Source organism: Sabethes cyaneus, chromosome 1, assembly GCF_943734655.1.
Source record: "Sabethes cyaneus chromosome 1, idSabCyanKW18_F2, whole genome shotgun sequence".
NCBI classification, from domain to species: domain Eukaryota; kingdom Metazoa; phylum Arthropoda; class Insecta; order Diptera; family Culicidae; genus Sabethes; species Sabethes cyaneus.
Window position 1 is genome coordinate 142,183,238 of NC_071353.1, and position 20,614 is coordinate 142,203,851.

The 20,614-nt window shown below is 38.7% G+C and overlaps 2 protein-coding genes across 2 annotated transcripts in view; both read left to right on the top strand.

Moving 5' to 3' along the window:
- Positions 1-5,752, top strand: part of LOC128733300 (nuclear factor of activated T-cells 5) — an 83,593-nt gene extending 77,841 nt beyond the window's left edge. The window contains exon 9 of the mRNA XM_053826920.1: positions 4,082-5,752. Coding sequence (XP_053682895.1) covers positions 4,082-4,086 — 5 coding nt within the window. The 3' untranslated portion in view covers positions 4,087-5,752. The remainder of the gene's footprint in view (positions 1-4,081) is intronic.
- Positions 5,753-15,498: 9,746 nt separating this feature from the next.
- LOC128740568 (carnitine O-acetyltransferase) lies at positions 15,499-17,754 on the top strand. Its single transcript, XM_053836122.1, has 2 exons — positions 15,499-15,584; positions 15,655-17,754. The coding sequence occupies exon 2, from the start codon at positions 15,801-15,803 to the stop codon at positions 17,664-17,666; it is 1,866 nt and encodes a 621-aa protein (XP_053692097.1). The 5' UTR covers positions 15,499-15,584; positions 15,655-15,800; the 3' UTR covers positions 17,667-17,754.
- The last annotated feature ends 2,860 nt before the right edge of the window (positions 17,755-20,614 follow it).

Below are 20,614 nucleotides of genomic sequence, written 5' to 3' on the forward strand. Positions count from 1 at the left end.
ACTGCTTCAGCACCATGGATCGAGGGCTCGCTGCCATTCGAACACCCTAACAAAAAGTGTTTAGTTGTTAAGGGTAGCTCAGTGTCGGTGTTTAGTAATACATGTTTCAGTGGTCTGCAATTATCTCGGTCTCTGAATGCATTGTTCTGAGGATCTCGTTGGACTTTCTTAATGGACTGCCCTAACTTCTCCCATCAACCACCGAAATGGGGAGCTGCTGGCGGGTTAAACGTCGACTTGGTATTTGATCCAGTGAAGGTGGTCATCAATTTCTCCTCGTGGGTGGTTTTCAGAACTTCTCGTAACTCCCGTGAACGAACTGGTTTTTGGGACATTGCATTGTCAGACTAGTTTGTCAGAAGGCACGTTGTATAGAAGCCGAACTTCCTGAACGCTTGGTCACTTCGGGACCAAATAGAATCGTCTCTGGTTCACCTCCTTCACTTGGCCATTCATTGTCTGGTTTTCGTAGTATATCGGACCCGCAGAACCAGCGATTTGTTGGCCGTAATCTTGTGGATGCCCATCTTCATTCGTTTACTCTGATGGTTTCGAGCAGCTCTTATTTTTTTTGCCGACGGTCCGTCATCGATCCCCGGGTACTATCGGTCCTGTACTGCCGTTCTCCAATCCCCCCGAACACCAGCTGACCGTGCGTCGTACTCGACAGTGCACGTCCATCGAGTGCGTGGTCTACCCGAAGTCCACGGCCAGAAGAGAACCAAAAAGAGGGTTCTTTGCTGAAAATAGTTTTGGCTAGCCTTTCGTCGGGCATTCTGGCCACGTGCCCAGTCCACCGCAGCCTACATCAGTTGATGTTTTACCTACCTTCACTATATCAGCATTTTCCATTTTGCCACCAAGTATGGATCACAGAATTTTACGCTTAAAAACCCTAAGCATTGCACAATGGGCAAAAACGAGCTCGTACTCCCAAGAATTAGAAGCCGCTGGTTTGGAATCTTACAAGGTACCTATTCTTATGTAAAAAATGCAAGAAATCGAATGGTAATGGTTTCATTTTGCGCAGACTTTGAGAGGTGGTCCATTTTGCCCTATTTTCCCCAAAAATCATCCTAAAAGCTAATTAAACAGTATAAAAACTTATTTACCGCCCGTGAAACGAACTCAAATAGCTTCCAAATTTTGTCAAAACATTAGAAGAATCAAATACCATCCATTCTGTGCGAAATACAGGTATAGTCCATTTTGCCCAATTCTCCCCTAAATACATAGTAAAACGCAATTAGAACGATTAAAACTAATTCAAAGACAGGGGAAAAAACTCGAATAGTACCAATTTACTCGAAAGACTTCAGGAGAGTTGATTGTCATCGATTAAGTACCGTGATGAATTCACAATCGGTTCGTTTTGCCTCATTCTCTCCTAGATCTACAAAAACACGTTCATTTGCTATTGCGTAAAAAAATCGCAATTTTTCAACGATGGTATCTTTGGAGAAGTTTATCAATAAAATACAGCGGATCTTTTGAAACCATCAAGGTGATCTTATATTCATCTATCAGGGTGATACAAACTTTTGTTTTTTTTAATATGTCCAAAAAAAAATTTTCTTTAGAAAAATTATAGAACACACTAAAATGAGCAACCTTGCCGAATATAGTAACTATCTATCTTTTGCTAGTTGCGAGATATAATGGTTTATTTAAAAAGTACACTTGAAAATCAATTCTGCACAATAACTCCGCATCCAATCAATTTATTGCTTTCAACTGCTCTCCAAAGTTATTCAGTATGATAAAATGCACATTTTTTTGAAGACTGTTTTTACCTTTGAATTAGTTTTAATCGCTCTAATTAGGTTATCTATGCATATGGGGGTGAATTCGCAAAATGGACTATTCTTGCATTTCGCACAGCATGGAATAGATGGAATTTGATTCTTCGGATGTTTTGACAAAATTTGGAAGCTATTTGAGCTCGTTTCACGGGCGGTAAATAAGTTTTCATATTGTTTAATTAGCTTTTATCCTGATTTTTGGGGAAAATAGGGCAAAATGGACCACTTCCCGAAGTCTGCGCAGGATGAAACCACCACCAATCGATTTCCTGCATTTTTTACATAGACTCCAAACCAGTGGCTTCTAATTCTTAGGATTACTAGCTATTTTTGCCCATTGTGCATTGGTCGGTCAGCTTCCTTTAGCGTCCATGATTCATGTGCGTGCAGGGCCACCGGAAGGATTAATGTTCTGTAGATCACCAGTTTGGTGCGAATTTGCAAACTACGGGACTTCTGCTGGCTACGTAATTCGTAGAAAGTTAGATTCGCGGCTGTAACTCGTCGTTTCACTTCGCGGCTTACATCGTTGTCACATATCACGAGCGCACCAAAGTATATTAATTCCTCAATTATTTCATATAGTTGCCACTCCAATTATTTCATATACAGTACAACCCCGCTAATCCGACAAATTCATGACCGGATTAACGAATTTTGACTCGATAATCCGGCAGTCAAACTAACGTCAGTGGGGTTTTGAAATGTCGTGTTGTTTACATCCAGACGTAAACAACTGCGAAAATTTCCGAAAAAATTGTCGCAAATACGCAATAAATTTGTGTTGAACTAAGAAATACTCAATTTATTCTATAAAATACCTTTAAATTCTTGTTTAGCTTAGAAATACGCGCAAGGCCGTTAATCTTTTGAGTAGAGTGATGAAAAATGGAGCTCCTGGCAAAATTAAACGCAGTTATAAGGAGCACCATTTACCCTTTCCATTTAGTTGGAATGAGTAACATCTTGACCCAAATGAAGACCCCCATTAAAGGCAGTGTTCGGTTGAATGAAGCTAAGTACAAATCTTTTTAATTCGGAATTTTCTGGATTAGCGAGATCCGTACTATCGAGTCGTCGGATTATTGGGTGTCGGATTAGCGCGGGGGGAGGGGGGGGGGGGGTGTACTGTAGTCCCAATCTCGCTGCTTCCTGTTTGTTTTGTTCTCCTATTTCTACTACTCTACGGTTGATTCCAATGATATCGACGTCATCCGCAGAAGCAAAGAGCATGTGAGATTTCATAATGATTGTCCTGTTCCTCTCCACGTTTGCTCTTCGTATTACAGCTTTCAACGCAATGCTTAATAGTAGATTTGAGGGTACATACCCTTGCTTCAGTTCATCCAACGCAAGATTTTGACCCATTTAGCGTCGCACAAATCAGCGTAATTTGTTTCGTCAGAAAACCATACTTTGGCATTATCTGCCAAAGCTCATTTCATTTGACTGAATCGTACGCCGCTTTAAAGTCCACAAACAGATGATGAGTCTGCAAGTTGTATTCCCGGAACCCGTCTGGTAACTGACACTGGGTAAAAATATGGGCCATCGTAGAGCGACACTCCTCCATAGCTCACTTATATATTCCCTTTATTCCTGCTGCTCTGCGTTCGTTGATCAAGCTTTCTGGTCTGGAGTATTCCGCTGGCACGCCATCTGCCATCGATCACTGGATGTTGGAACCGAAGCGTCCTCTCAGTGCGAGCATTCGACAGCCATGCGCGAATCTTACCTGATATTTGGTCCCCGAAAAGGCTGTACATTGATGACATCTGAAAAGTGAAGTTCGTCAATCAAGACTTGATCGATCTGAGAGCTAGTCCCCGTTTGGATGCCTCCAGGTGTGTTTCCGAATATTCAGCCGTAGAAAGTAGGTGCTACAGATAGCCATTTCTGTAGCCGCGGCGAAATTTATGAGCATCAGATCGTTATCCTTCCTTGGTTATCATCTGTCAGCTATGTCTTCCAATGACCGGACAGTTGCATCTCCGATGATGATTTTCACTTCATGTCTTGGGCACTCCGTAGATTCTCTCGAGTCTGTCGTAGAACTCGTCCTTAGCATTATCGGATTGATCATTTGTCGGTGCGTATACGTTGAATATATTGAGATAAACGTCGTTTTTTTTGAAAAATATTGTCACTGTGCACTTTCTGCGAAACACGTATAAATAGCACGCGCTTACATTTTCGTTTACTTCTCTTAGCTCAATCCTTTATCATATTGTTAATGTAGTCTCTTTAATTTTGTTCTTTTTATTCTCCGATTTTCACAGTATAATACTTGATAATTTTAGACGTAGAAAAATTCAGTCCCGCCTTCTAGCTGTAACAGAGAGGAGTGCGTGCGTAACGTGCGGTTCACCCAAGTGCAGCAGCAGCAGCAGCTGGAAGTGGCAGTTAAACAAAGATTTGGACATGATGAAAAACCTCAATCACACACACTGTCAGACACATGCCCACGCACACACACACACGCATCAACCAACCGCTCCTCGTGTGCGCCTTCCCATCTATTTATTTAGCCGTAACCGAAAGCAGTGGCAAGCAGTGATCTTAAGGAGGAATTAGCAACCACAGAGAGGACACGCAGCATGCAACAAACGCATGGGGGACAGAGCGAGAGAGAGAGAGGATAGAGAGTATATTATTCGCAAATTATTTTTTGTTTAAACTAAGACTTTCGTTATCGTACATTGTACTTTACTGTTACAATATTTGTAGTATCTGATAGATTTTTGCTCCGTATTCAAAGAATACCGGAGGCCATCGCTCGTATCTATTTATATATCAAGTCAAGATATTGTGAACGTCAGTGAGCCAGTTTTGCAGCAGCACTACACCTGCACTATGGATGAATATTTATATCAAGTAATTTTTTAGCTTTTTCTCAGTGTGTCTTTTCAAATTTGGCAATTTTGAATAGAAGAAATGCATCCCATTCAGAAAATATGCACAATTTTGCGAAAAGGGGCACGTATTGTCCGCTGTGTGGCAAAACGGGAGTTCGATTTCTAAAATCATGGTCTAGTGTCTACACAGTTTAAACCACAAAATTTTTAGCCTTATGACAGTGTCTAAACGAACGTAAAATGAAGGGGAATTTTTTAACTTATGAATGTTAAGGAAATTTTTACTAGTGGATTTTTCCTGTTTATTATGATATCAGACAAGTCGCGCGAAGTCGTGTTCGTGTGGCACAAAAACAAACCGAACAGATGAGGGCAAACACATTACTAGTAACACTATTAATAACCTACACCACAGACTGCCATACAGAGTTTTAGGGAAGAAAAACGTATACAAATTATTAGCAACGAATATAAATGTTCTTAAAGTCTACTATTACAACGTATATAATAGAATTAAACAAAGTCCAGTTCAAGTCGCGCGCGTCACACTACTGACCGGCAAACAAAATTAAAATGCAAAGCAAAACAAAAAAGAGGGAAACGATATTATTGCATCCGGTTTTAGTTCTGTTCTTCGATTACATCGCGCCGTTAATTCAGGTCTGTCATTTCTTAATTGTTCAATCGATGATTGCTACATGACAGGATTCCACAGAGTTGCCCGAAGCCGAATACCTGTATAGATAAGACTACTACTATCAGAATACAGTCAGTTGATTGCCATCACCCTCTCGATTCGAGTAGAAGGAAAAAGTTTAAAACTTTTGTTGACACATTGGAGGAGGAAAAGAAGCATGGAAGCAAATTAGAACCGCAAGTTTTTACATTATACAACAGAAAACAGGAGCCGTGTACCTTTGGTAGGGAACGAAACAGACGACAGGCAGGCAGGTAGTAGACAGACGTTCGCAAGATAGCGATAGAAGAGATAAAGGAACGCCTAAAGAGACAGAGAGAGAACACAGGTGAAGTCTTTACAGTAATCGTTTTTTGCTATTGAAATATTTCTATATTGATGTACTTCGAGAGATTGGAAAAGCTAATAAATTCTATCTGTTTTGTGTTAGAAAGGTTTGCTCACCGAAAAGCTCTATAGCATATTGTTTTGTGAAAATTACTTTGCTGACTCTGAATAAGTTGCAGAATCAGAATTAGTTTGTCTCGGATTTCTCAGCTACATTATCGAATGAATTAGACGAGATCTCAATGGATTTTCCCAAAGAAAGAAATATGATAATGTACCTATTCTCTGCAGTTCCAGGGAAGCAGGCCCCAACGTTACATCCTTCGCCGCGTCAACAAAAACTTGCATCATTCCAAGAACGTCGATAATACTCTAATTGACGCTAAATGACATATAACAACTCAGAAATTTTAGGTCCATCTAAATTTATTTGAATAAATTATTAAGTTTGAAGTAGGCTATGATTTGAAGCTATGGTTCATAATTGACTTCAAAGCTAAATATGATACCATCGACCGTAAAGACATATGGAAAATTAAGGGCTATATTCGAGGAAGAGTCACAAGTGCTCGGAGCTTTCGAAAGACGAGTGCTAAGAACGATCTTCAGCGGTGTGCAGGAGAACGGAGTATGCAGGCGGAGGATGTCCCGTGAACTCGCACAGCTCTAAGGCGAACCCAGTATTCAAAAGGTGGCTAAAGCTGGACGGATATGATGAACACAGTATGTTGCAAGAATGCCGGACAACTACTTTGCAAAGATGGTACCAAAACTGATATAGCCACACGGGTCAGGAAGGCCAGAGGTGCCTTTGCAGGTTTGCGAAACATCTGGTGCTCAAACCAGATCACTCTTCATACGGAAACCCACATTTTCAACTCAAACGTTAAGTCTATATTGCTGAACGGCTATAAAAGGTGGTGCGTCCCAGCGGAGATAACGCACAAAATGCAGGTATTTATTAATCGGTACTTGCGATGTATCATTCGTGCCTGGTAGCCGGACAACTGGATATCCAACGAGGAACTACATCGTTGATGTCGTCGGTGCAAGTGAATCGGAGACACCTTCAGGAAAGGAGCAAACGAGATCTGCAGAGAAGCACTCGACTGGAAACCCTGTCCTGGAGACGAAACCCTGTCCTGGAGACAGGTTATTCTTGTATTTAAATGTATTTAAATAGTTTTAGTTTCAAGTCCAAGTTCAAGTTCAGTTATATTTCAAGCCTAATTTAATTCTAATTTCAACACAAATTTCAGGTGCAATTTTAAGATTAGTAAAAAGAAAAAAGAAGGGGATAAAAAAAGAAAAAGGGACAAAAAAGAAAAACTGAGGACAGAAAAAAAGCGAGAACGGAAGAGAAAAAGAAAAATGATAAAGAGAAGAATGGAAGAGAAAAGAAAAGACGGGAAACGGTAAAGAAAATTACAGAAAAATGAATGATTCACAAGAGAATAAACGGGACTGGAATTGGGACAAAATTTAACAGAAAATGAACAGAAAAATTAAACAGAATACATGAGACAGAAAGAAATAAAAATCGGAGAAAAAGAGAAAAAACGAAAGCAATAAGAATATGCGAGAAGATAAAACGGCACAAAGAGGAAAAACGGAACTGGAAAAGAGAAAAAAAGGAACAGAAACGAGGTAAACCGTATAAGAGTGCAAGACAAAATACAGTGGGAATTCGGCATGGTTCAATTTTGGCAACAAAAGTACTATCAGTAATGATCCAATTTTGTGAGCTCCCGATTTTGTCTACCCCCTATTTTATCAGCTTTTTATTCCGATTTCGTCAGCCTATAAATTTTGTTTAGCTTTCGTGCTTTTAAACATGACATATAATACTTTTCAGCCTGCTTGAAACCATTCTGATTCTCTGGAGAGAGTTTTTGAATAAAATGATGCCTTCTTGCGAGTAATTCGGGGTCAAAATTAGGGTATTTTTATAGTAAAAGTTCTATAGTTCCTCAATAGGCAAAGATAGAGGTATACTATATTCAGTGATGTTGTGTATTTGTACCATTTGTACAACTTTGTAATACAGGAAGTTATACAACAACTACAAAAACAGCTAAAATAGAAAAACTGGTTTTAACGATATTTCATTTAAGAGAAATAGAATTTTTCTACCTTTGCTGAAGAGATAGTAGGTTACCGTCTTCAGCAAAATTGCAAAATAAATTTTCCATTGCACTTTTAGGGGGATTAATCAAAATTTGAATTCCGCTGGACGATAGAATTTTTAACTTTAAGAAAATCATTTAAAGGTTCCATGGTTCATTGAGCTTAGCTTTCGGTTGACCAATACAGGGTTAAAATTTAATTTTTTTTAAATCTTGAATTTTGAAAAAATTGTGACATTTGTGAAAAAATAGATATAAATTAATTAATTTTGGACATATCTATATTCAACTTCATGGAAAGAGACGACGGAAAGGCAATAAATAGAAGACATTTGCAACGTTGTTGCAACGAATGACAAAACAACAGCAATAAAAACGGTGAAACGACCACCAAAGATGACGAAAAGATTGAAAAAATAACGAAGAAAATTTAAGAAAATGACGAAAAGAGCCAAAACAGCAGCAACAAAAACTACAAAAAGCCGTCTAAAAAACTCAAAATTCTTGAAACAATTCGCATGAAAAAGTGGCAAAAGGCGCTGGAAAATACGGACGACGAAAATACGTCAGATAGATGACAAAAAAGGTGAAACAACAAAAAAAAGTGAGAAAAAAAGCAACAAAAAACGACTAAAATACATCAAATAGAACGAAGAAACGTCGACGAAAAGAAGGGGGAAAGATGACAATGAGTAAACGAAGAGACGATTAAAACAACACTAAAGAGGATAAAAATCCGACAAAAAAATGCAAAAAAGAAAACATAAAAAAACAACAAAAATACTAAATAGGTAAAGAAAAGGCGACGAAGAAATCGACTAACAAACGTTGAAAGACAACAAAAAAAAACAAGAAGACTGCAAAAGACTGTCACCTTTATTCTATTGTTGACTCCCGTTTTTCCCTTTTCCCTTCGATTCCTTGTTTATTCCCGTATTTCGCCTTTTTCTTTTCCGTTTTTCTTTATCCGCTTTTTCTGTTTTTCGTTTCTGTTCCTCCTTCGCTCTTTATCGGTTTTCTTTTATATTTTATTCTGTTTTTAGACTTTTTTTTCGTTTAATAGCGTTTACGTTTGAGGTCTAAACGTTTTTTGCTGTCTCGTTTTTTCTCCTTTTCTGTTTTTTCTTCTTTTCTCTTTCTCTTTTTTTCTTTTCTCATTTCCTTTGGTTGATTTATCGTTGTCCTTCTACTGTGTAATTTTTCTCTTCTCGTTTTTACCATTTTGTTTAGCCCGTTTTTTTCTTTTTCTGTCCCATTTTGTTTTTCATTTTCTTCGTTTATTGTAGCACTAGCTGACCCGACAAACTTCGTATTGCCACAAATTAACCTGTGTTGTACATAAATCATGAATCTCGGATGATCTTTATCACTTCTCGAGTTTTGCAAGTCCCCCAGTGGGCGGCGCTTCCGACGGCGGGTCACCGGCAACACTCGCGACCGGCTCGTCCTGAATGATCTAGTGTTACTATAGATAGTTTTTGTGGTCTTGTTATTGATTAATGTTTTATGGAAGAGTCTCGAATTTCTCTAGTTGGATTAGTTTTTGAGTTTCGCCAAAATTTCTGTTTTATTTGTATGAGAGTCCATATCCCCCTACCACAGGGGTGAGAGGTCTCTAACTATCATAAAATAAATTCAAGACTCAAAAATCTCCTACATGCTAAATTTGGTTCCATTTGCTTGATTAGTACTCAAATTATAAGGAAATTTGTATTTCATTTGTATGGAAGCCCACCCTCTTAAAAGGGAAAGGGGTCGTAATACACCACAGAAAATAAATTCTGCCATCTAAAACTCTCACATGCCAAATTTGGTTCCATTTACTTGATTAGTTCTAAAGTTATGAGCAAATTTGTATTTCGTTTGAATGGGAGCCCCCCCCCCTCCTAAAAAGGTAAGAAGTCCTAATTCATCATGGGAAAAATGGTTGCCTCCAAAAACACCCACATGCCAATTGTTGTTCTATTTGCTTGATTAGTTCTCGAGTTAGGAGGAAATTTGTATTTCATTTGTACAGGAGCCCCCCCTCTTAGAGTGGGGAGGGGTCCTAATTCACCGTAGAAAATTTTCTTGCCCTCGAAAACCTTCACATGCCAAAGTTGGTTCCATTTGCTTGATTAGTTCTCGAGTTATGGGGAAATTTGTATTTCATTTGTATTGGAGCCCCCCCTCCTAATGTGGGAAGAGGTCCTAATTCATCACAGAAAAAATTCTTGCCTCCAAAAACACCTACATGCCAAATTTGGTTCCATTTGCTGGATTAGTTCTCGAGTTATGAGGAAATTTGTATCTCGTTTGTACAGGACCCCCCCTCCTAAAGTGGGGAGGGGTCCCAATTCATCATTGAAAAAAAAATTGTCTCCAAAAACACACACATGCCAAATTTGGTTCAATTCGCTTGATTAGTTCTCGAGTTATGAGAAAATTTGTATTTCATTTGTACAGGAGCCCCTCCTCTTAAAGTGGGGAGGGGTCCTAATTCACCATAGAAAATTTTCTTGCTCTCGAAAACCTTCACATGCCAAATTTGGTTGCATTTGCTTGATTAGTTCTCGAGTTATGAGGAAATTTGTATGGCAGCCCCCCCTCTTAAAGGAAAGAGGAGTTACAATTCCTCTTATAAAGAGGGAGGGGTCTCAATTTACCATAGAATAAATTCTTGTCACCAAAAAAAACACCCACATGCCAAATGTTGTTCTATTTGCTTAATTAGTTCTCGAGTTAGGAGGAAATTTGTATTTCATTTGTACCGGAGCCCCCCCTCTTAGAGTGGGGAGGGGTCCTAATTCACCGTAGAAAATTTTCTTGCCCTCGAAAACCTTCACATGCCAAAGTTGGTTCCATTTGCTTGATTAGTTCTCGAGTTATGAGGAAATTTGTATGGCAGCCCCCCCTCTTAAAGGAAAGAGGAGTTACAATTCCTCTTATAAAGAGGGAGGGGTCTCAATTTACCATAGAATAAATTCTTGTCACCGAAAACACCCACATGCCAAATTTGGTTCTATTTGCTTGATTAGTTCTCGAGTTATGAGGAAATTTGTATTTCATTTGTATAGGAGCCCCCCCTCCTAAAGTGGGGAGAGGTTCTTATTCATCATAGAAAACATTCTTGCCTCCAAAAACACCTACATGCCAAATTTGGTTCCATTTGCTGGATTAGCTCTCGAGTTATAAGGAAATTTGTATTTCGTTTGTATAGGAGCCCCCCCCCCCCTCTTAAAGTGGGGAGGGGTCCCAATTCATAATAGAAAAAAATTTTGTCTTCAAAAACACACACATGCCAAATTTGGTTCCATTTGCTTGATTAGTTCTCGAGTTATGAGGAAATTGGTATTTCATTTGTACAGGAGCCCCCCCTCTTAAAGTGAGGAGGGGTCCTAATTCAACATAGAAAATTTTCTTGCCCTCGAAAACCTTCACATGCCAAATTTGGTTCCATTTGCTTGATTAGTTCTCGAGTTATGAGGAAATTGGTATGGAAACCCCCCCTCTTAAAGGGGAGAGGAGTTATAATTCCCCTTATAAAGAGGGGAGGGGTCTCAAATTACCCTAGAATAAATTCTTGTCACCGAAAACACCCACATGCCAAATTTGGTTCTATTTGCTTAATTAGTTCTCGAATTATGCAGAAATTTGTGTTTCATTTGTATGGGAGCCCCCCCTCTTAGTGGGGGGAGGGGTCTCTAACCATCACTAAAACCTTTCCTGGCCCTAAAAACCTCTACATGCAAATTTTCACGCCGATTGGTTCAGTAGTTTTTGATTCTATAAGGAACACAAAACAGACAGACAGACAGACAGACAGACAGACAGACAGACAGACAGACAGACAGACAGACAGACAGACAGACAGACAGAAATCCTTCTTTATAGGTATAGATTTTCTTCTTTTCTCTAGTTTTTCTGTTTCCTTTTACTTTTTTTCTCCATTTACATTCCGTTTGATCTATTTTTCCATTTTTCTCGTTGCCTCCGAAAACCATTATCATTTTGTTCTCTTTCTTCGTTCTATTGCGTCTCGTTTTTCGCTCTTTTCCTGAGTCCTGAATCTTCTCTGTTCCGTTTTTTGTCTTGTTTCTTCTGTTTTTCTTCGTTTTCAGCCTTATTTTTGCTCCGTTTCTGTTCCTTTTTTTATCATTTTCTGTCCCGTTTAACTTTTTCAGTCCCGATTTCTGCTTTATTCGCTTCTAATTCCTTTTCTATCCCGTTTTTTTATTTTCATCTGTTCCGTTCTTCCTCTTACTACGTAACGTTTCACTTTTGTTTTCCTTTCTAGCCTTTACGACTTCACTGTTTTCATTTTTTCTCCTTACCTTCTCTTTTGACGTAGGACTACGTCTCACGACAAGTTTTGAGATAGGGTGTCATTCCAAAAAATCGAAAAACGCGAGCGTCACGAAAAATGAAAGGTTTTGAGCACTAATAGCTCAGCGGTTTTCCGATCGATTTTCAATATTCTTACACCAATCGATCGGAAAATCTTCTAAGAATTGACCTAAATGAAGAAAAGTGTGGATTCTTGCTGTTGAACTGTTGAAAAATTGAAAACAATGAACCTATGTTTTACCAAAATTCTCGCTTCGTGATTGCACTATGTGTCAGAAATTGAAATTTCGGGACAAATATATTTGCGGTTAAACGGCGTGTCTCAGCTCAATGTAGTCTTCGGCAACTTTTTGAATGAAAAAATGATGCATCTTTTGAAGGGATCGTCCAATATTTACGTGTTACTTTAACAACAATTTAAGTAATAATTTTTTGAGTAAATTTTTTTTTCACCTTTTTGGTTTCAGAGTATTAAAGATAACTCAATTCCAAGTATTTTTTCTGAAGATTTTTAACTTCTACCTTTTACTCATTTTCAGCAATAGACCTTTGTTTATAAACGACCCCTCAAATCACATTTCTTCTTGTAACATGTTTATTTCAACAGACAGCTCAATGTGATGTTCTAGACAACATTTTGCACATGAAAGAGGCATATTTTTGCTGGAGACTGTTTTGCTTTTTCTGCATTAATTAATAAGATATAACTGTTTTTAGGCTAAAAACCGTTTGATGAAAAATGTGTATTTTTTCAAGGGTGATGTCTTCGGAGAAGTAAAATGATAAAATATAGCGCATCTTCCTGCACTATTAGGGTGACCATGAATTCATCTATTAGGGTGATACAAACTTTTGCTTTCTTAAATAATTTTAAAAAAAGTTTTTTTCTCCAAAAGTTGCAGAAAATACTAAAATAAGCAACTTTGCTGAATAAAGTTACTATCTATCTCTTACCGGTTACGAAATATAATGATGTGTTAAAAAAGAGCATTTAAAAATCAATTACACTCAATAACTTTGCACACGATTATTTTATTGCTTTCAAATGTTCTACAAAGTTATTTAGTATGTTGAAATACGTATTTTCTGTGAAGACTGTTTGATGCTAGGACGCATATTTATTAAGTTATAAAATGTATGAAAAAAATCCTCACTATTCCCAGGTAATCCCATGCCATGGTATTCTCTGAAATACACATTTGGGCAGATAGCTTTAATAATTCCCTACAAATTGGTATGCAAACTAATTGCAGATACTTGCAGATGGCTAAGATATTCGGATTTTTCATCAGACGGTTTTTAACCTAAATCAGTTATATCTTATTAATTAATGCATATAAAGCAAAACAGTCTTCAGCAGAAATATTCCTCTTTCATGTGCAAAATATTTTTTAGAACATCACATTGAGCTGTCTGTTGAAATAAACATGTTACAAGAAATGTGATTTGAGGGGTCGTTTATAAACAAAGGTCTATTGCTGAAAATGGGTAAAAGGTAGAAGTTTCATATCTTCACAAAAATTACTTGAAATTGGTTTATCTTTAATATTTTCAAACCAAAAAGGTAAAAAAAAGTTTACTCAAAAAGTTATTACTTAAATTGTTTTTTAAGTAACGCTTAAATATTGGACGACCCCTTCATTTATGCATCAATTTTTTATTCAAAAAATTGCCGAAGACCACGTTGAGCTGAGACATGCTGTTTAACCGCAAATATTTTTGTCCCGAAATTCTAATTTCTGGCCCATAGTGGATTGGTTGGAAGATTCTTTGCGATGATCTAAACCTATACCAATTTGATATCTGTTGAAGATTTCTTAACACCGCGGTTAAACCTAGACCATTGCTTGGGTCCTTGCTTGGGAAGTACGGCAGAAAGAGTGACAAAGCCCCCTCGTGCCAACAGACTTCTTACGAACGCGATTAAACCTAGTCCAATTTGATGTCTGTGTTAGGGAAGTGTGCCAGAAAAAATGACACAAGTTCGCCGTCCCAACAGATCGCAAATTCTTTACTGCGAGACGATTAAACCTAGGCGAATTTGATATCTGTGTTGGAAAAATGTGCTACAGCTGTAGTGTTCGGTTATAATACGACTCTGTATGAACACGCATGCTTGCCGTTTCATTAGAAGTGTAGTGAAAAGATGTGCTGTTGATAAAATAGGATTGAATTGGTAAAATCCCTTCAACGTGGGGAACCATGAGTAATAAAAACAATCTTTAATTTCAGTAAGGTAGCAGGAAAGCAATAGTTTGTGTTCTTTCTTGATTTTGTTAAATTGTTTTCAAATGCACAATCTTTTGAGAATTGAACGTATGCAATGTTACTACTTTGATAAATGTTACATACAACGCATGTAGCATGTATATATGTTGCTACTATCACTACAAAGAGACTTACGTAGTCCTGCGTCACCTATATATGCGGTCGTGTCTTGTACACAACCCATCTGATTTTTCTGTCGCGTTTTTTTCTCTTTTTCGGTTTTCGTTTCTCTATTTTAATACTTCTGTATTTTATCTTTTTCTTTTCTTCCTATTCCCACCCGTCTTTTATCTTTTTGGTCTCGTTTCTGTTTTTTCTCCTTTTATGTCCACTTTATCCTTATTTTGTTTTTCGTTTCTTTATGCTTTTTCCTTCCGTTCTCTCATTTTTCTTGCTTTCTGGCATTTTATTTTTTTTTGTCGCGTTTCTCCTCTTTTCTATCCTTTTTCTATCTATTTCTTCTATTGGCTTGAAACTAAACTTGAAATTTAATTCATAAGTGGACTAGAAATTGGACTTGAAATTGGTACTTTTTTACGGAATTAATTTACTGATCGCAAAAACAGTGGTCGATTAAATTAAAAGCTGTAGACTTTTGTGTTATAAAAATTATTTTGCTTCTACTCATTAAATTCTACAGAGAAGGTGGGGAGTGCCCCAGTCTAAATGGCTGGTGGCTCAGACCACTCCTGACTACAATGTATGTTATTTTGCAAATTTGACAGGTTTGGTTGTATGTTCAAAAATGACCTTGAAAGCATATTCGTATTAGTAAACTTCTGATTTAGAAATTAGTAAACTTCTGATCCTTTGGTTGGTTGTGTATGTCATCCTTGAATTTTGAATTAATTATATTCCAAAAGCCGTAGTGTTTAGTGTGTCGTCCCATAAACCATTGAAGATACATTTGTTATGCTACAGTTCAGTTGACTGTTTACATAACAATTATACATATATACATATTCAAACGTCGAAAAAAGTAAGCAAAATTTCCAGTTGTATTGTACCCAATATACACGCACAACTTATGCTTGGTTGTGTCGACCGGTTTCCTTTCATTTTCGTTTGCATCTGTGCAGCGGCAGCCAGCCAGCCAGCGGTGCCTATTTAGAGAAGTTTTGTTATCGTGCTGTCTACGTGTACACATTCGTCGTCGGTCTCGGTCGGTCGCTCTCGATAGATTGTACGTACTTTTACGTTTTATTTTTACATTTAATTCAATCAAGTTTGTTGTGGTTGTTCGCTATTTGCAGTACAAGGGTCGTCGTGCGAAGCAAAACTTACCCCGGCACTCATCATTCAATCAACATCAAGAGTAATTCACTGTCCTTTGGTGTGGCTACACAATACCAGTGACCAGTCCAGTTGTGCGTGCGTTGAAACTGCAGCAGCCAGAGAGATGATGAGACTTGTACACACTAGAACCGTTCCACTGGGTGTTGCCTGCTACAACAATGGTCCACTAGTGCGAATGCTGACGGCAGGCACCTTCAGCACCAATGCACTGCCTTCGCTTCCGCTGCCTCGCCTGGAGGATACGATGAATAAACTGCTGAAGACTGTGGAACCACACGTCAATGACGATGGATACAAGAAAACCAAATCGGCCATCACAAAATTCATCGCCCCCGGTGGAGTAGGAACTAAACTGCAAAAACTGCTCGAAGAGCGAGCCGCTTCGAAGAAAAACTGGCTATCCGATTGGTGGCTTCAATCGGCCTATCTGGAGTATCGCGATCCAGTCATTATCTACTCTAGTCCGGGACTGGTTTTTCCGAAGCTTTCGTACACAACCGTGGACGAGCAGCTGAAATGCGCCGCTAAAATTGCATTCGGAGCGCTGCTCTACAAACGCATGATCGATCGTAACCAGATTAGGTTGGAAATGATGGGAAAGGCACCGCTGGATATGTCACAGTACAATAAAATTTTCGGAACCTGCCGAGTACCCGGTAAGCCTTCCGATACCTTATTGTTTCATCCCAATTCAACACATATCGTTGTCGTATCGAACAATCAGTATTTTAAGGTTGAAGTCGGCAATTCCGACGGTGTCATTGCTGAAGATAAGTTATACCATCAGCTTCGTCAGTGCCAGGAAATGTCCAAACAGAAAGCAGAACCCATAGGAATGTTCAGCGCTCTGCCTCGCGACAACTGGTACGAAGCTTATACCGTTCTAACGGCAGATTCAACCAATCGCAAAACAATCGAAGCGATTCAAAGTTCACTCTTCGTACTATCACTGGATTACGAAATCGGCAATCCTACCGGAGACGACGTAGTCGACGCTTGTCATGTGCTCATGCATGGTGGAGGATCATCGGCGAATTCCGGCAACAGATGGTACGATAAAACGTTGCAACTGGTGGTTGCTCCCAACGGTATTAATGGACTAACCTACGAGCACTCACCGGCCGAAGGCCAGCCGATTGCAGTGCTGACCGATTTCATAATCAACTACCTGGCCAAGGGTGGCCAGGAGGGATCGGTGAAAGATTTTCCCGCTCCGGAGAAGCTGAATTTCAATCTCACCTCGGAAGCGTACAGTTTGCTGGAAAAGGCTGCCGCCAGTCACGATAAACTGATAAGCGATTTGGATATGAATTACCTGCACTACACGGGCTATGGAAAAAACTTCATCAAGAGTAAAAAGATGAGCCCGGATAGCTTCATTCAGATGGCTATCCAGTATGCATTCTACCGGTTGCACCGTGTTCCGGCCGCTCACTACGAATCGGCCCAAACGCGAATGTACGAAGCTGGCCGTACGGAAACGATTCGTTCGTGCTCTAGCGAATCGGTGGCCTTTGCTCGTGCCATGCTCGAGGATGGGTCAAACCCGGCGGATAAGCTGACCAAACTGAGAGCTGCGGTCGACTCGCACAAAGCGTACGCTGCCAAGGCGGTTCAAGGGTTCGGCGTTGACCGGCATCTGCTCGGACTGAAGTTGGTTGCCAGGGAAAACCGAATCACTCTTCCGGAGCTGTTCAAAGACGACGGACTGCTCGCCAGTCAACATATGCGTTTGTCCACCAGTCAGGTGGCATCGCGGTACGATGCGTTCATGTGCTACGGGCCGCTAACGACCGATGGTTACGGTTGCTGCTACAATCCCAAGGATGACGACATGTGGTTCGGCGTTTCGTCGTTCAAAAGCAATCCGATCACGGATTCGAAGGATTTCCGCAACAGCCTGCGACAGGCGTTGGACGATATGTTCGAGGTGCTCAGCAAGGCTGGTGGCATCGAGAGCAAACTATAAGAGAATAGAGGAACCGGTTTGGATTGTGGATATGTTACGCTAAAGTTAACAGTTGTGATTGAAGAGATTTATTTTCTAAACAATGTGGTGATGGTTTTTTTTAAAGGCTATCTGTTTGATTGAGAAAGCTCCCTGTACTAAAATGTCAACGAGAAACGATATTGTAATTTGTATTTTTAGGTGAACTCAAAAGTAACTAATCATCATTGGCGTGCTCAATCTGAGCAAATTGGGGCACGTGCCCCAACTTTTCTTCAAAAGTTTATGGAAATAACCCAAAGGTCCGCAGTTGTTACTATAATTTGCCACTATTTTGCGAAAGGCAAATCAATTGCGTAAAAATGATTCAAATTTAAGTCCAATTTCGAAGTTAATTGACGGTGGAAAACTTCAAAGAAAAGTCGGAAAATTATGTTCTGTCAGATGGAACTTTTTGAAATTTTTTTTTTGTTTATCAATTTATCTAATCTAATCTGTTACTGATAGTTTTTCATTACGAGCAACCAGTTTCTTATGAAAATGTAAGTAAATTTTCTTAGCATATTCAGTTTTTTATTTATATTCTTTTGAACGGCCGCCAGCGCGGAAGAAAAAGATAAGAAAAAAGAAGAAAAACTGACTTGAAAAAAGAAAGCGAAAGAAAAATCGTGGTATCGTGATAAGAGAAGAGACGAGAGAAGAGACGTAAGAAAAAAAATTGGGAAAGAAGGAAATGGAAGAAAAAAGACAGACAAAAAGGGAGAAAAAGAAGGAAAAAACGTATGAAACGAAGAAAACGGAAACTTATTGGATAGAAGTGCAGAAAAAACGAAACAAAAAGGGATAAAACGGGACAGAAAAAAAGAAAGAAAAGGTCAAAATACGGGAGGGAAATTAAGAAACGGGAACAGAAAGAGAGGAATATAGAGAACAAAAAGTGAGAACGGAAAACAAGCGGGATAAAACCGGAAAACAGAACCGGACTAGAAGGCAAGACCAGTCAAGAAAATCAGACTAATGGCGAAAAATTGAAAAAGAAGAGAAAACAGCGGGTAGAAAAATAGTAAAACGAGACAAATAAAGGGAAGACGGTACAGAAAAAGAGGGGTAACGGTACAGAAAAAAGAGCAATAGAGAAAAGTAGAACACAGAAAGAGAGATCTTATATAGAAAGCAAGATAGAGGAGTGGGAAAAATGGGACAGAAAAAAAGCAGTGAAAAAAATGAAACAAAGAAAAAGGTAAAACTGAAAAAACCTATGTACAGAAAAAGAAGGAATGCTGGAGAGTAAAAAGAAAAAGGATCCAAAAGCATAATAAACATGACAAAAAAAGATAAACCGGAGCACCTGAAAGAAAAACGGAACAGACGAAGATGCAAAAAGAAAAAGAGAAGAGTTAGAAAAAACGAATACTGAAAACAAATAAAGGAAAAAGGGCAGAGAAAAAACGGAACACGGAAAAGAAAATTACATAAAACAAACGAGGGAAAAACAAGACTGACCCTAAAAAAATAGGGCAGGAAATGAAGAAAAACGGTACAATGAAACGAAAGAATCACAATAGGCGAAACAGTGTGACACAATGGAAAGGAAAACGAGACGTAAAAAGGCAGAAAACGAGGTTAAGAATATGAGACTGGACTGGAATAAGAGGGCGTACGGAAGAAAAAAGACGAAAAATGAGGGATAAAAGAAACAAGGAAACCAGAAAGAAAATTAGAACAAATTGGACAAAAAAGGAGAAACACGGAACAAAAAAGAAAAAAACTGGATTAGAAACGAGAGCAGAAAAAGAATAAAAGGGAAAATGTTCGGTCTATGTGTTCAATCCGGTTCATCTATCTGTTGTCCCATTTGTCCTGTCTACTGTACCGTCCTTCTGTCTGTGCCATTTGTCTTTTCTTTCTGTCCCATCTGTCTGTACCGTCTGTCTTGTCTGGCTGTCCAATTTGTCCTGTCTTCTGTATATTTCAACTACAATTTCAAGTCCAATTTCATGTTCAATTGGGAAAAACGCGAGAGAAAAAAAGACGAGAATTACCATGGAAAAAAGAAAAATTAAAGAATTACACTGGGTGACACGATGTGACACAGTGGGAGAAAAAACGGGACGTAAAAAAAGAAAACAATAGGAGACTGTGAAGAAAAAGAGGGAAGAGAAAAAAAGAAGAAGAGAGAAGATGAACGATAAAGAAAACAAGGAAAACCAGAAAGAAAATTGGTACAAACTGGACAGAAAAGACGAAACAAGTAAAAAAGGAACAAAAGCTCAGTAGAAAAGGAGAAAAAGAGAGAAAACACAAGAGCAGGAGCAGGAAAGCAAGAGAAAAGAGATCAAGAACAGCCAAATGGAGAGAAAAAATGAAAACGGAACGCAAACGGAATAAAACGGAAAACAACGTAACAGAAAAGGATGAAAATCAAGACATATTAATAGGAAGAACCGTACAGACGCACAAAATAGAAGATAGAATAGAAAAATAGAAGAACGGGACCCAAAACAAGAAACGAGACCAGAAAAGACAAAAAAATGGAACCAAAAATAGAGTAAACCTGTCAGAAACGAATAAAAACTGATAGGAAAAACGAATAGGAGGAAAGACGAAAACTGGAAACGAGAAAGAGAACAAAAAGAGGAAAGAGAAGAGGGAAAGAAAATCACAAAAGAAATCAAGAAAAGCAAGAGAAAGAATAGAACTGAAAATATCAAAAAATTGAGTAGAAAATGAAGAAAAACGGAACAATGATACTGAAAATACGGGACAATAAAAAAAGAAAAATGAGAGTAAGAGCCAAGATTACCGTTTAAAAAAGAAGAAAAAACGGAACGAAAAGTAGAAAAACCGGGACTGGAATAGAGAGAATGGGATCAGAAAAAATGTCAAACTCGTGAGAGAGCAAGACAAAATATTCAAAGCGATTTATATCACCTGACAAAACAGTAAGTCAGAGACTTGCTTCTTAGTCT